Genomic DNA, 16,183 nt, shown 5'->3' on the forward strand with positions numbered 1-16,183 from the left:
GTTTTGCTACAACAAGTGTATGGGACATTGGAAAAAAAAGTTGAATTTCCCCATGGGGATGAATAAAGTATCTATCTATCTATCTATCATGGGACTTGTATATTTGCTGGTCCTAGGACAGATCACCTGGTATGATAATACCAAGGAATTTTAAAGTTACTGATACTATCCACCTCCCATCCCCTAAAATGAGGACTGCCTCATGAGACGTAGTTGTTGTGGCAGCAATCAGCCAGATTTTCAATCTCTCCTTTATACCGATTTGTCACCACCTTTGATTTGGCTAACAATCCTGGTATAATCAGCAAACTTAAATATGACATCGGAGCTGTATTTAGCCTTACAGTTGTAAGTGTGAAGCGTTCAGAGCAGAGGGCTAAGCACACAGTCTTGTGGTTCATCTGTGCCGATGGGTGATTGGGGAGAAGATGTTGTTGCTAATTTTTACAAAATGAGGGCTGCAAGTGAGGAAATCAAGGATTCAGTTGCACAAGGAAGTATCGAGGCCTAGGTCTCAGAGTTTATTGATTAGTTTTGAGGGGATTATAGTGCTGAATTTTGAGCTATAGAAAATGAAGAGTATCCTGATTTGTGCATTTTCACCATCCAGATGCTCCAGAGCTGAGTGAAGAGCTAATGAAATGGCATCTTTGTTTAGTATTATAAATTTCTTATAGTTTTTCTCACGTTGAATAATGCTGCAGACAATTTATTTTATTAACTTTTTAGTAACCTTTCAGAAGACTTAGAACCTGAACTTGTTAGTCACTTCCACCTTTCCAAAGTGGACACATGTTCAGAAAAGCAAAGCAAACAAAAAATACTTTAAAACCAGTAAGCCAAATAGCTTAAAATGTTTATTTCTCAAAAAGCACTACTTCGCTTGGTAAAATACAACATTATTGAGTGGATTTTTTTCCCCAACTCTCCTCTAATTTACACTGATTTGAGGCCTGCATCTTGTCATCTCTGCTCACACCCTCTACCAGAAATTGAATGTTTATCATATCTCAGTACATCAACAGAAAGATCAGTTCATTGGGGCAAGGCAAGTTTTCTGTAACTAAAAACAAATGTAAGCAGCAAGAAAAAAACTGGGAAACAACGGTGATTGACTTGAATAAATACGAGGTCATGTTCCACTAATCACTAATCCAGATGGCTGTGACAAATAAGAAATGCACATTATCAAAGGTTGAGACAAAAATAAAATGTCTTCTGCTGGGTAGGAATGAACTCAAGTTATACTCCACCCAACTGTAACCATATACATCATTCCAGAAAGTATAGGTTCCTTCTGCTAATTTCATCATGTGTCAGTTAAGTCCAGTAATATTGATAGGTGACGTTCACAGGTCATTTCTTCCTCTCGACTGGCCTGGATCAATCTTGTAAACTCTTTCAGTTTGTCTGATAAAGTCATCGTTGAGTCGTTTAGCCAATTAGAGTCATTCATATTGGATTCCTCGCTGTGCTTGTTATTGGCATCCTCCTAGGATTAGAAAAATTAACCAGTTAAATTCAAATTTCTGATCTTGAATATATCATAGGTAATGAAATGAGTTACATGAGAAATCAAAGGCAGTAGCAGTTGTAATTGTAGGAAGATTAGTAAACCTGTGGTGGGGATGAAGCTGAAGCTTGGAGCCCTGGAACAAAGAGCTCAGCAGCAGAGGCCAAGGTCTGTGGGAGGTACAAAGGGAGAGCGATTGGCTCCAAGGGACCTTCCTCAAGCCAACGGTAGAGTTGTTCTTCACACCTGGCAATGATACAAACACAAATCTAAGTTTTTCCTAAACATACAATCATTTAAAGTGTAAACTTGATTGACTTTCTGCATTAGGAATATGATACACAGATCAGCACAGTAGTGGTCAGAGTGACACTTTACAGCACCAGTATACAACAAATGAATTCATCCATCAATAAGTATTAAGAAGGAAAACAGTTATATAGCACTGTAGGGGTATTAGAAATGTTCTCATTTGTTCTGTATTTCAGTTAAATATATAAATTGTTATGCAGTTTAATGGTAATTTGTCTTTTTTTAATACCTTTTAACTATTTCTATAAAACTTTGGCTAATTGGAGCAGCCGCTTAATTGGGCCAAAAATGTATTGGTCCTGATGTGTCCCAATAAACCAGAAACCACTGTATATTTAAAAAAAATAAAAACCTATTAAACTTCAAATTTTAAAATTTAAAAGTTTTGTTCAACTGTGAATGCCTATAGGAAAATGAATCTCAAGGTAGTATTTGGTGACATACATGTACTTTGATAATAAATTTACTTTGAACTTTGAAATACTTGACAATAGCAATCCACATCTAAGATTGATGCACTTATATATTCAAACTATTTTTAAAAATACACACACCACCAGGCTCAAGGACCACAACTATCCCACTGTTAAAGACTCTCTGAATGGACCTCTTATATGTTGAAGATGAATGTCTTCAAAATCTACCTCATCATGACTTTTGCTCTATCTGCACTGCATTTTTTTTTACAATATTCTCCACTCTATGGTTTTTCTCTTGTACCAACTTAACACTCTCATGATTTGAAATAACCAATAAGGATAGCAAGCAAAAGAAAGTTTATCACTTGGCACATGGTGACAATAATAAAACAATTACTAATATCAATTGCAAATGTGTCGAAGTTCAAAGTAAATTTATTATCAAATTATGTATATGTTACCATATACTACCCAGAGATTCATTTTATTGCAGGCATTCACAGTAGAAGAAAGAAATACAATAGAATCAATGAAAAACTACACACAAAGACTGACAAACAATATGCAACACTGTGTAAACACAAAAGAAAACAAATAAGAATAATAAACACATTAGCAAATAAATAATGAGAACATGAGTTGAAAGTGAGCCTATATGCTGTGGAGTCAGTTCAGTGTTGAGGTGAGTGAAATTATCCGTGCTGGTTCAGGAGCCTAATGGGTAATAACTGTCCCTGAACTTGGTGAAGTGGGACCAAAGACTCCTGTACGTCCTGCCCAATGGCAGTAACGAGACAAGTGCAATGGGTGAAATTCTATTAAAATTCTATAACTGGAGAAGATGCAGAGTAGTCCTGCCCTGTCAAAGGAGGGAATTAATGACTGCAATTTTCTGCGTTTTCTTAGTGCAATGATTGCAAATTTCTTCTTACAATCAATAATGACAGTTTTGCTACCATTATAAAACTTGGTCTCAATCTCATTTTTAATACAAGGTATTTTGTATGCATTTACCAAAGATTGATAATGATATTCTTTCCAACAATCTATGAGCTATAAGTACTTAAAAACAGTAGTTTCACTTTGAGTCTAATCTTTATTTCACTGTCAATATACATCCTTTGGCCATTTTCAGGAAGAGCGCGCAGTTATCGCACCTTCGATTTTCCTCTCTTTCTGTTTCCAATCCTGCCCACAATCGCTCTGGCAGAAGTTCCTCTGCTGAGTAGGTATGAGTGATGTCCAGAGCAGAAACACTCCTTTCTAGTCGGGTTTCTTCAGAGCTGACTTTCATGGTGTAAGGTTTAAAGTCCAATTTCTGCTTAACTGAAGAGCAAGTCTGCTTTTGCACCAACCTGGAAAGCGAACAGCAAGAGATAACAAATTGTTTATATTCAAAAGGAAATCTACTGGGAAACATCGGAAGCTTTCACAGATTTCAGAGTAGTTTAGCTTATAAACTGAAATAATTGAACCGTACACAAAGCATCTGTAGTATTTGACTTTCACATGGATCCTAAGCTGCAATCAAGTTTCATTTTTAATATGTCCCTTGTGGCCTAGATTGGCTCAATCATTATTTCTGATGGCACTTTCTCAATACTAACTCTCATTGAGTAATTGTTCCAAGGTAAAATTTCAGAGAGTTGTCTTGGAAAACACATTAAAACATAGCCTATTAGCCCAAATACAAGTCATTCCTCATTCTCCTTCACCTCCGGACCATAAATTCTGACTCCACAGTTGCAAACCACAGCTAAAATGAAACTCAATTTTTGCAAGCAGGAAATCATTGCATGATCACAGAACCCAGGTAAATGCCAAGACATCTAATCTCCGATATATAAACACTAAACTGCTCTTTTTCATTGCTTTGGTATCCTCCCACTGCGACAAATGCACTCTGATATTAAAATGCAGAGGCTTTAGCCCCCATATCCAACTATCCTGCTGATGATCCTACAGCCTCTGGAAAATAAAGATCTCAGAGCAAGATTGCAGTACCAGAGGGACGTCAGGGACCACTGTGTAATTTGCTTTATGGCTCATTGGTACCAATTTAGTTGCAGTGCTGCAGCCCGATGGCTTCACCACTCACTATAAAGACAAGACAGATGGTAGAGGAGGTGGAGTATGCTTTTGATTAACTCATTGTGTCTCTCAGTGCTGCTCATTTGAACTGGAACATCTAGTGGTCAAATGTCATCCATTCTGCCAAGGGAGATTCTCTTCATTATCCTGGTAGCAGTATACATTCCATCTCAGGCCAAAATCAGGCTCTGGAGGAGCAGGCATGAGACTCTACACCCGGATGCCGTCCCTATCATGGCAGGGGACTTCAACCAACACCAACATATTACCTGTGAACCAGAGGAGCCAACACACTTGATAGTTACTATGCCAACATCAAGAACACTTATCATGCCAACCCATACCCACGCTTTGGGAAGTACGATCCCCTGGCTGTACTTCTACTCTAAGCATACAGGCAGGGACTAAAGACTGGAGCACCAGTAGTGATGACCAAGAAGGTATGGTTGAGGGAAGCAGAGGAGTGCTTACAGGACTGCTTTGAGTCAGCGGACTGGACAATATTCAGGAACTCATCTTCAAGTCTGAATGAATATGTCACATTTGTCACCGACTTCAAGACCTGTCTGGATGAGCGTGTGCCTTTGGAAACATACATGCTACCCAAACCAAAAGCCAAAGATGAACCCTACTGAGGAATAGATCTGTGGCATTCATGACCGGTGATCCAGAACTATACATAAAGTCCAGGTATTTCTTACAGAAGGCTATTTTAGGATGAGAAAACAATTCTGATTGGAGATGGAATTGAATGCACATTAGCTCTAGTAGGGTTTGCAGGCCATCACTTCCTATAAAGCAAAACTAACTTCATGATGCTTTACTCCCAGATGAGCTCAGCGCCTTTTATGCACGCCATGCTTTGAAAGGGAGAATAAAACTACACCAGTGCAAATCCCTGCAGCATCTGGTGATCCCATCATCTCTGTTTCAGGGCCAATGTCAGAACACCTTTCCAGAGGGTGAACCCCCTCAAGGTATCAGGCCCTGACAGTGTACCTGATAGGGCATTAAAAATCTGTGTCAACCAACTGGTGGGAACGTTCAAGAACATCTTCAATCTCTCACTGCTACAGTTACAGGTTCTAACCTGCTTCAAGAGGATGCCAATCATACCAGTGCCCAAGAGCAGGGTGAGCTGCCTCACAGTTGTCACCCAGTTGCCCTCACATCTACGGTGATGAAGTGCTTTGAGAGGTTGGTCATGCCCATCAACTCCTGCCCATGCAAGGATCTGAACCCGCTGCAATTTTCCTATCACCGCAAGAGATCTATGGCAGATGCAATCTCACTGGCTCTCCACCCGTCTTTGGATCACCTGGACAACAGCAATACCTATAACTAGGCTGCTATTTATTAATTACAACTCAGTGATCAGCACAACCAGACCTTCATTTCTAATCAACAAGCTCCAAAACCTGTCCTCTGTACCTCCTTTTGCAACTGGATCCTTGATTCCTCACCAACAGACCACAGTCTGTGCGGATCAGAAGTAACAAGTCCCCTCCGCTGAAAATCAACTGGCACAATGCGTTCTTAGCCCATTGCTCTATTCTCTCTACACCAATGACTGAGAGGCTAGGGACAGCTCAAACACCATTTTTATAAATTTGCTGATGACACTAGTGTTGGCAGAATTTCAGATCGTGGCGAGGAGGCGTACTGGAGTTGGTTGAGTGGTGTTGCAAAAACAACCTTGCACTCAACATCAGTAATACCATGGAATTTATCGTGATGCCAGGAAGGGGAAGTCGAGGGAATACACATCAGTCCTCATTGAGGAATCAGCAGTGGGAAGAATGAGCAGTTTCAAGTTCCTGGGTGTCAACATCAATGGTTGGGTGTCAAGATCTCTGAGGATCTAATCTGGTCCCAACATATCAATGCAGCTATAAAGGAGGCAAGACAGAGGCTGCATTTCATTAGGCGTTTGAAGAGATTTGGTGTGTCACCTTTGTGTTCATCAGTTGCGTGGAGAGGAGGAGGTTGCTGCACGGGCAAGAGCTTGCACTTCATATCGTACTGCCCAGGCTTGTGTACCTGGACAGCTAGGATGCAATATCCATGCTCAACTCTGACCAACAGAGGCTTCATTTAATATATATTTATTTACTGTAATTGGACTACTTATTCTTTTTTCTTCTTTGTATATTTCATGTATTGCATTGTACTGCTGCTGCTTCAAAATCAGATAATAAACCTGATTCTGCAGATCTATCCAACATATTGACCAATTACAAAGAAGGCACGACAGCAGCTGTATTTCATTAGGAGTTTGAGGAGAATTGACATGCCACCAAAGGCTCATGCAAATTTCTACAGGTGTACCATAGAGAGCATTCTAACTGGTTGCATCACCGTCTGGCACAGAGGGGCTACTGCACAGAATCGGAAAACACTACAGAAAGATGTGAACAAACCCCGCTCTATCATGGGCACTAGCCTCCCCAAAATCCAAGACGCCGTCAAAAGACAATACCTCAAGAAGACATCCATCATCCAGGACATGTCAGGACAGGACCCATCACTCCTTCTCATTGCTACCATCAACAAGCCTGAACACTCAACGTTTCAGAAATAGCTTCTTCCCCTCTAGCATCAAATTTCTAAATGGACAATGGAACCCTGTACACTACCTCACTATTTGTTGCCTTTTTTTTGCTCTTTTTGCACTACTTATCTAATTTACAGTTTTATATATACAGTACACACCTTTCTTATTGTAATTTACAGTGATTTTATTATTAGACATTGTTTCTGCAAAACAACATATTTCATGACATATGGCGGTAATATTAAACCTGATTCTGATTTAGAAACATCATCAGAAATGTATGAGGTAGAGGTCTGACATGGCTTTGGTTTAAATACTGCAGAAATTTTGATAAACTACAGTCTGAACAGCATAATTGTACAAAATGTTGGTAGGGCTACATCTGGCGCACTGTGTACAGCTCTGGTCGCTCTGCCAAAGGAATATTGTTATTAAACTGGAGAGGATGTAGAAAAAATTTACGGAAGATGTTGTTAGGACTGGAGGGCTTGGGTTAAAAGGAGAGACTAGTTAAGCTTGGAATATTTTCCCCTGGAGTGTATGTGGCTGAGGGATGACATTAAAGACATTTGCAAAGTCACAAGATCCATGGGGTGAATGATCATAAGGAGAATAACTGTTTTTCTCCACCTCCTCCCCCCCAGTTTAAAATTGAAGGGTGGGGGTAGAAGGAGACTTAAAAGGGACCATCCCCCACCCACAGTGTCAGTATGTGGTGCAGGAGCCACATATCACTTTATTGTCTGTCTGTATTGTACCTGTGATGCTTATCCTCACTTGTTATATGGGTTTGGGTAGTGCTTCATTGGTGGTGTGCGGCATTGAATAGTGGATAAAATAAACAAATATAGTCACCCGTTCACCTTTTTGGTGACAAAGATGACATCAATTGCACCGCTCTCATTGACATACCTTCTAAAAAATGCTTTCAAATTAGACAGACAGGACCTCTCTGTAACAAAGCCACATTGACCACTTTGATCAATCCATCTTTCCATGTGCATATTAGTAGTAGTGCGATTACTCTGGTCAAGTATTATGTTCTCAATTGTCTCCAGGTGGCTGAGAAGGCTGAACCAGGATCAACATGGCACTTAATTGGGGATGTTAGGGTGGGTTCACTTAATGGAGAATGCCTGTGCATGACTGTTACATGGGAAGAGGCTGAGGCATGGTTAACCACCACACAGTACTTGAAATATTGGTGCCAGTGTCCAGTGGCATGAAATGCAAGGACACTGGATACACTTCACTTCTGCAGCCTTCATTTGCCTTCACTGCCATTGTGATGTGTCATCATCTTCCACTAGCTCCACTGCTGAGGTCTTGGTTGGATCGTACTTGGAACCTCCCACTTGACCTTATCCCCATGAGTAAATCTCTCAAGAGCTAAACTCCAAATGGTATCACTCTCAGGATCTCAGGAACCAACAAACCTCTCCACCATGACAAGGTGACTACCCTTGGAGAAGATGTGCAGACTAATCCTATCCCTCTGAATTTTTTTCCAAAAGTTTCCTAGCATCAAGGCAAGATTCACTTATTATTACAGTACGTATTTGATAAAGGTACCATAGGAATGATTGTTGGTGCCAGACAGGGTGGTATGAGTATCTCAGAAACTGCTGATCTCCTGGGATTTTCATGCACAACAATCTCTAGAGTTTAAGAAATCGTGAAAAAAAACAAAAAAAATCAAGTGAGCGGCAGTTCAGTGGGTGGAAACACCTGGTTAATGAGACAGGTAAAAGGAGAATGGCCAGACTGGTTCACACACTCAGGAAGGCCAGTGCAACTCAAATAACCATGCGTTACAACAGTGGTGTGCAGAAGAGCATCTCTAAATGCAAACACATCGACCCTTGAAGTGGATGGGGTGCAGCAGAATTCCACAAATGTATACTCAATGGCCACTTTATTAGGTATAAGAGGTACCTAATAAAGTGGCCACTCAGTGTACATGCTCTGGCCCCAATACAGACTCCCACTCTTTCCCCAGTCACCCTCTTGTCTTTAATATAGATAAAATACTTGGCATTTTCATTGTGCTCATCAGTCCCATTTCATGCTCCCTTATTACATTTCTCAAGTACTTCTCTACCCACTCTGTACTTCTGTAGAGCTCACATTTTTTCCACTTCTCATTTGCCACAAACTCTTTTTACAAATCCTTTGGGCATTTCTCAATATCCCTTTGCTGTGGGAAAACACACTTATTTTGCTATTCTGTCTCGTTTACCTTTTAGAGGCATCTTGGATTTCCATTTGGGTATGTGAACGTGCCTGTTGCCATATTATGGGAAGCTTATATTTTTTAAGATCTTCCTGAAAATAATAGACAAGGATCTGGCCATCTTCACTCACAGCTCCTGATAAATAAAGAAATAGATTAATATATTGTAAGGCAGGCTAAAACACATCTATTTCCAAATATTTTTTAAAAACTCCCCTTTTTCAAAATCTTGCTTTTCCATCAAATGAGCCAAGAAGAAATAAAAAAAAATCTCTATACTTAGCAGTCCTTGTCATTATTTTAAGCACAGTGGACCTCAGTTAACATTTTGGCCCAATTAAGTGGCTGCCCCAATTAGCTGAAGTTTCATGAAAATTGTTAAAAAGGTATTAAAAACACAAACTACCATTTAACTGAGTAACAAATCATGTATTTAAATGAAACACAGAATAAATTAGAACAATACACAACCACTATAGTAATTATAAAAATGTATTAGTTTCCAACAGTTATCGACAGAGGAATTCACTCAGTGTATGCAATCGTGTTGTTTTGATTAACTGTAAATGAACATGATCGAGGCCTTTCAATGTTCAAAAGAATATTATCAACTTTGTGTACTGTTATTTATTTCCATTTATTAACGTTTCCTTTTTATTGTGTAAATTAGATTTTATTCTGTCTTCCACAATGAATGAAGAAAACAAATCACCTCATATGCTTGCTTTCAAAAGCATAAGCTTTCAGCTGAATAGGATTCCACTTTCAGAATAAAACTAGAAATATAAATTCACTTTTGTTCTTAGGCCATTTGCTCCATCAAGTTTACTGTTTTCCCTTTATTCCCTTCTCAGACTTCTCATGAAACAGCTAAAACGTAAAACAGAAACACATCTGACCTGCAGCACAGGGTGGGATCAGGGGCTTCCACTCTGTCAGTCGGTGATCAATGCAATAGGCAATAATTTCATCCCAGGGGATTTCTGATACCGAAGGCCCCTCATCGGCTAAGGCTTCCATGGAAAGAAAACTGTTCTCTTTCCACCTGTCGTGTATTCTGTTCAGGAGTTGTTCAACCTTGGAAAGGAGCAGTGGACAAGCTTGCTGTGACCATGGCACTTGAGACACGTAATGGGAGATCATATCACAGACTTTAGGCCATGGAGCTGAGGGAAAAAAATATTGCAGTCATACAAGTGAAGGTCAACATGTGGTTAAATCTTTCTGTAGCATTATCTTTATACCATTCAAAGGAGGTAGATCCATCAACGGCAACTGAAAAGACAACACTGCATTCTTCAGCCAGGCCAGGTGGCTATTAGAATTCCAGTCTTTGTGAGCCAATATTTCATCCGCTGTGGGTCCACAGAACTCTGCCACTGGCCAGGAAAGATCGCAGAGCAGCTCAGAGGTTATCACTTCTGAAAGGAATTGTAGCACGTCATTGTAAAGCTCAATGATGGTGCTGGGGTTCTGTGAAGGCAATGCAGCTGACTGCCTTTCAGATTTATCACTGTAAAATTGGTCACTGAACTCTCGGCACAGCCCATCTTCGATGAACTGCATCAGAGTCCGGCAGCAGACTTCTGGGGGTGATGGGCAACGCGAGGCAAGCCAGCTTACTGCTGCAGACACCTAAAAAAAACGTGAAAAATCTGTTACACATACACGGAGCAAGAATGACAACATAGTATGATTAAATGTTTTTAGTGTTGATGAGAAGAGGGATCTTGGGGTCCAAGTTCATAGCTCCCTGAAAGTGGCTACACAGGTTGATAGAGTGGTTAAGAAAGCATTTGGTATGCTTGCCTTTATTAGTTGAGGCATCGAGTTCAAAAGTCAGGAAGTTCTGTTGCAGATCTATTAAACTCTAGCTAGGCAGCATTTGGAGTATTGCAGACAGTTCTAGTCAAGACTTTGGAGAGGGTGCAGAAGAGGCTTATCAGGAGATTGCCTGGATTAGAGGGCATGTGATATAATGACAGTACAATGATAATTATTTTCTCTGGAATGGTAGAGGCGGAGGGGAGATCTGACAGAGGTTTATACAAGATTATGAGAGGCAGATAGAGTAGACAGACAGCATCTTTTTCCCAGGGTTGAAATGTCCAATACCAGAGGGCGTGCATTTAAGGTGAGAGGGGCTAATTTCAAAGGAGATGCGAGGGGCAAGTTTTATTTTATTTTATTTATTTATTTTACAGAGAATGATGGGTGCCTGGAATGTGCTGCCTGGGGTAGCGGAAGAGGCAGAAACATTAGGGACTTGATGTTTAGATCGGCACATGGATGTGAGGAAAATGGAAGGATATGGACATAGTGTAGACAGAAGGGATCAAATTAGTTAAGACATTTGATTACTACTTTAATTGGTTTGGCATAACCACAACCAAGGCCCTGTTCATAGAGTTATAGAACACTACAGCACAGAAACAGGGTGTACAGCTCATTTAGCCTGTGCCAAACTATTAACCTACATCCAGATCATGGCCCTCCATACCCTTCCATCCACGTATCTATCCAAGTTTCTCTTAAATGTTGAAATCAACCCTGCGTCCACCACTTCCACGGGCAGCTCGTTCCACACTCTCAACACCCTCTGAGTGAAGTTCCCCCTCATGTTTTCCTTAAACATTTCACCTTTCACCCTTAACCATGACCTCCAGTTCTAGTCTCACCCTACCTCAGTGGAAAAACCCCATCTATACCTCTCTTAATTTTGTATACCTCTATTAAATGACGCCTCAATCTTCTACTTTCACGGGAATAAAGTCCTAACCTATTCAACCTTTCCCTATAACTCAGATCAAGTTCCAGCAACATACTTGTAAATGTTCTCTGTACTCTTTTAATCTTAATTACATCTTTCCTGTACATAGGTGACAAAAACTGCACACAGTACTTAAAATTAGGCCTCACCAAAGTCTTATACAATTTCAATGTAATATCCCAACTCCTGTACTCAGTACTTTGATTTATGAAGGTCAATGTGCCAAAAGCTTTCTTTACAACCCTATCTACCTGTGATGCCACTTTCAAGGATCCCTCTGACCTACCACACTCCTCAATGCCATACTGCTCACTGTGCAAGACATACCTTGGTTGGCCCTCCCAAAGAGCAAAAAAAAAACCACGCTTGTCTTTATTAAATTCAATCAGCCATTTTTCAACCCATTTCACTAGTTGGTCCAGATCCCACTGCAAACTTTGATAGTCCTTTTGCTGTCCAGTACACTTGCAACCTTGGTGTCATCTGCAAATTTACTGATGCAGTTTACCATATTATCATCCAGATCATTGATGTCCATGACAAATAACAACAGACCTAGCATTGATCCCTGCAGCACACCACCAGTCACAGGCCTCCAATCTGAGAGGCAACCATCTACAACCACACCCTGGGTTCTTCCCCAAAGCCAATGACTGAAATTCTTGACCAAACTCCCAAATGGGACCCTGTCAGAGGACTTGCTAAAGTCCATGTAGAAAAAACCAATACCTTGACTTCAACAACTATCCTCGAAGAACTCCATAATACTAGTTAGAGATGACTTAACACACACAAAGCCATGGTGTCTTTTCCTGTCTATCCAAATACTTTTATATCGAGTCCTTTAGAATACTTGCAATTACATTTCCAATACTAATGTCAGATTCAACTGCTTATAATTTCCTGGCACCTCACCTTTGGCTAAGTATGTTTTAAATATCTCTGCTAGGGCCCCTGTAGTTTCTGCACTAGCCTCCCATAGGGTGCAAGGGAACAGGAACAACATATCAGCAAACCTGGGGGATTTATCCACCCCAAGTTGTCTCAAGACAGCAAGAACCTCTTCCTCTGTAATCTGAATAGGGTCTATCACCTCGCTGCTGCATTGCTTCACACCTAGAGACTGTGTTCATTTAAAATCTACCCCATCTCCTTCGGCTCCATGCATAGCTGACCACTCTGATCTTTCAGAGGACCAATTTTGTCCCTTGCTATTCTTTTGCTCTTAATATATCTCTAGAAGCCCTTAGGATTCTCCTTCACCTTGTCTGCTAGAGTAACCTCATGTCTTCTTTTAGCCCTCCTGATTTCCTTCTCAGGTGTTCTCATGCATTTCTTATACTCAGTACCTCATTTGTTCCTGCCTGCCTATACCTGCTACGCACCTCCTTTTCTTAACCAGGGTTTCAATATCTCTCAGAAACCAAGGTTCCCTAAACCTGTTATCCTTGCCTTTTATTCTGACAGGTACAAACTCTATATTCTCAAAAGTTCACTTCTGAAGGCCACCCACTTACCAAGCGCACCTTTGCCAGAAAATATCCTGTCTCAATCCACACTTGCCAGATCTTTTCTAATATCAAAATTGGCCTTTAATTTAGAATCTTAACCCGAGGACCAGATCTACCCTTTTCCATAATTGCCTTGATGATCACTAGATGCAAAGTGTTCTCCTACAAAGATGTCTGTCACCTTCCCCGTCTCATTCCCTAATGGGATATCTGCTATCATATTCTCTCTTCTATGTACTGATTAAGGTAACTTTCCAGATCACATTTGACAAACTATCTCATCTAGCCCATTTACAGTATTTACAGTTCTCCTGTGCTGTGCTCTATTGCTCCTAAGTCAGCTTCATGATGAGAAGACTCCTGAGTGCAATTAGTGACATACATTCAGTGCCCATATTATTAGGTACACTTGCTTGTTAATGCAAATATCTAATCAGCCAATCATGTGGCAGCCACTCAATGCATAAAAGCATGCAGAAATGGTCAAGAGGTTCAAGTGCTGTTCAGACCAAACATCAAAATAGGGAAGAAATGTGATCTAAATGCCTGACTGTGAAATGAATGTTGTGGTTTGAGTATCTCAGAACTGCTGATCTCCTAGGATTTCCATGCACAACAGGCTCTAGAGCTTACAGAGAATGGTGTGAAAAATAATAAAAATCCAGTGAGTAGCAGTTCTGTGGGTGAAAGTGCCTTGTTGTTGAAAGAGCTCAGAGGAGAAAGGCCAGAACGGTTCAAGCTGACAGGAAGACGACAGTGACTCAAATAACGACGTTATAAAATGGTGTGCAGAAGTGTATCTCTGAATGCACAACACATTGAACCTTGATGTGGATGGGCTACAGCAGCAGGAGACCACACCAGGTTCCACTCATATACCTAATTAAGTGGCTACTGAGGGTATATCACAAAATACTTCAAAATGTGCCACCATTAGTTATATAAATATAATGCATCTTCCCTACATTCTTAAAGTTAATGTAATCCATCCAGACACCAGATTTGTCTGGGTAAGACTTTTAACCCTAAGTCCCTTCTCCCACATACAATTTTCTACCTTACAAGATTTTATGTTTTTCTATTGTCTGTGCAATATTAGGCCATCATATACAAGCTAAAACAACTGCTAAATACTCCTGCTATTTTGCTGCATTTAGCTATGATTAGCATATGGTTACTGATTTTTATTTTTTGTTATGCATCAGAAGCCACAGAAAAGCTGACACGTGGATGGAAAGCAAATAGATGATACAGGTGGCCCGTTTTTTGAATGTTCGCTTTACGACAGCTCGCTGTTACAGAAGACCTACATTAGTACCTGTTTAGTACAAAGAGGATTTTCACTTTTACAAAAAAAAAAGACACCCGCTTTATACGTGTGTTTACCCTGAGAAAGACTACAATGACTGTGAAGCCTTTTGCGGGCAGTTGTGTGTGCATGCATGTACCTGCCGATTTTTTTTCTCCAAATCCATCTTGGCTCGCTGTCTTCCCGATTTCGATAAGTGAAACTACACTGTACATACAATATTTCTACTTTATATAGGCTGTATATTTATCATATCATTCCTGCTTTTACTATATGTTAGTGTTATTTTAGGTTTTATGTGCTATTTGGTATGATTTCGTAGGTTATTTTTTGGGTCTGGGAACGCTCAAAATTTTTTCCCATATAAATTAATGGTAATTTCTTCTTTGCTTTATGACATTTTGGCTTACAAATGGTTTCATAGGAACGCTCTACCTTCGGATAGTGGGAAAACCTGTACGCCGTTCCACATAGTTCTTTTACTTATTTCACAAAAGGTCATTACCTTGTTTGATCCTTGAAGATCGTTGGTTTGCTCAGGGATCGAAACAATGAAATATTCAGACACAAGATGACTGGCCACCAGCTTTTCCAGGTTTAGACCTTTATATAAAATAAACATATTAGTATTTTATTGATCAAGTAAATTTCCTTTCCAGTATCCATCTATATTGTCAAGAAACAGTAGAATTGGTTCCAATGCCCATCAAGATGCCCAAAAATCTATACTTTTGTGTGTGTGTTGCCTAATCTCAAAGAGAAGCAAAACCTGTTTATGAGGTACACGTTGTTCAAACAGACTTGCTGATGGAAACAAATGAACACATACGGCTGTCCTTTTCCAAAATCCATCTTCCTAATTCATTCCCCTGTAAAGCCCACATTTCCTTTACAATGATCTTATCCCTCAGATTGAAATTAGATCAGAGAGTGCATCAATGCAGTGGATGTTCTTTCAAAGAGAATCTTATAGCGCAAAAGTCTTAAGCACATATATATAGCTAGGGTGCTTCTGACTTTTACACTGTACTATATTTGTCAACGTGGAGTGGAAAGTGAGTTTGTAAATCTAGTGGGACCAGAGGATGTTGGGAATGGTAAGGGTGGAGCACTGCGGGAGGGGTGTGGGACAGGTGGCAAACGAGTGTCAGGGTTGGGGAGGTGGTGCAGGTGCAGACATGCCCAGCCCAGAGAGACACCAGGCAAGGTCATTTGATTCCAAACAATTGGTTTACTGATCATTACAAAATGTCTTTTTGGTGCTTCCCACTTCCTCCCCTCTCCCTTCCCCTTTTCCCAACCATGATTCCCTCCTCCCACATACAGTCCATAATACAGATCTATATCAGAGTCAGGTTTATCATCACTCACGTCATGAAATTTGTTGTTTTTTTGTGGCAGCAATACATAAAATTACTACAGTACTGTGCAGAGTCTTAGGTGTGCCCAAGACATTTGCACCCAGTACTGT

The 16,183-nt window shown here is 40.3% G+C and overlaps 1 protein-coding gene across 2 annotated transcripts in view; it reads right to left on the reverse strand.

The window, feature by feature from the left end:
- Positions 1-821: 821 nt before the first annotated feature.
- Positions 822-16,183, reverse strand: part of mcm3ap (minichromosome maintenance complex component 3 associated protein) — a 70,903-nt gene continuing 55,541 nt past the window's right edge. For both annotated transcript variants that reach the window (XM_073046385.1, XM_073046384.1), the window contains 7 exons: positions 15,218-15,315; positions 10,367-10,757; positions 10,022-10,288; positions 9,129-9,258; positions 3,402-3,599; positions 1,618-1,759; positions 822-1,492 (listed from right to left, as the gene is read on the reverse strand). In XM_073046385.1, the coding sequence (XP_072902486.1) occupies positions 1,310-1,492; positions 1,618-1,759; positions 3,402-3,599; positions 9,129-9,258; positions 10,022-10,288; positions 10,367-10,757; positions 15,218-15,315 (1,409 nt within the window). In that variant the 3' untranslated portion in view covers positions 822-1,309. The remainder of the gene's footprint in view (positions 1,493-1,617; positions 1,760-3,401; positions 3,600-9,128; positions 9,259-10,021; positions 10,289-10,366; positions 10,758-15,217; positions 15,316-16,183) is intronic.

The sequence above is a fragment of the Hemitrygon akajei genome, chromosome 5 (genome assembly GCF_048418815.1).
Source record: "Hemitrygon akajei chromosome 5, sHemAka1.3, whole genome shotgun sequence".
In the NCBI taxonomy this organism is placed as follows: domain Eukaryota; kingdom Metazoa; phylum Chordata; class Chondrichthyes; order Myliobatiformes; family Dasyatidae; genus Hemitrygon; species Hemitrygon akajei.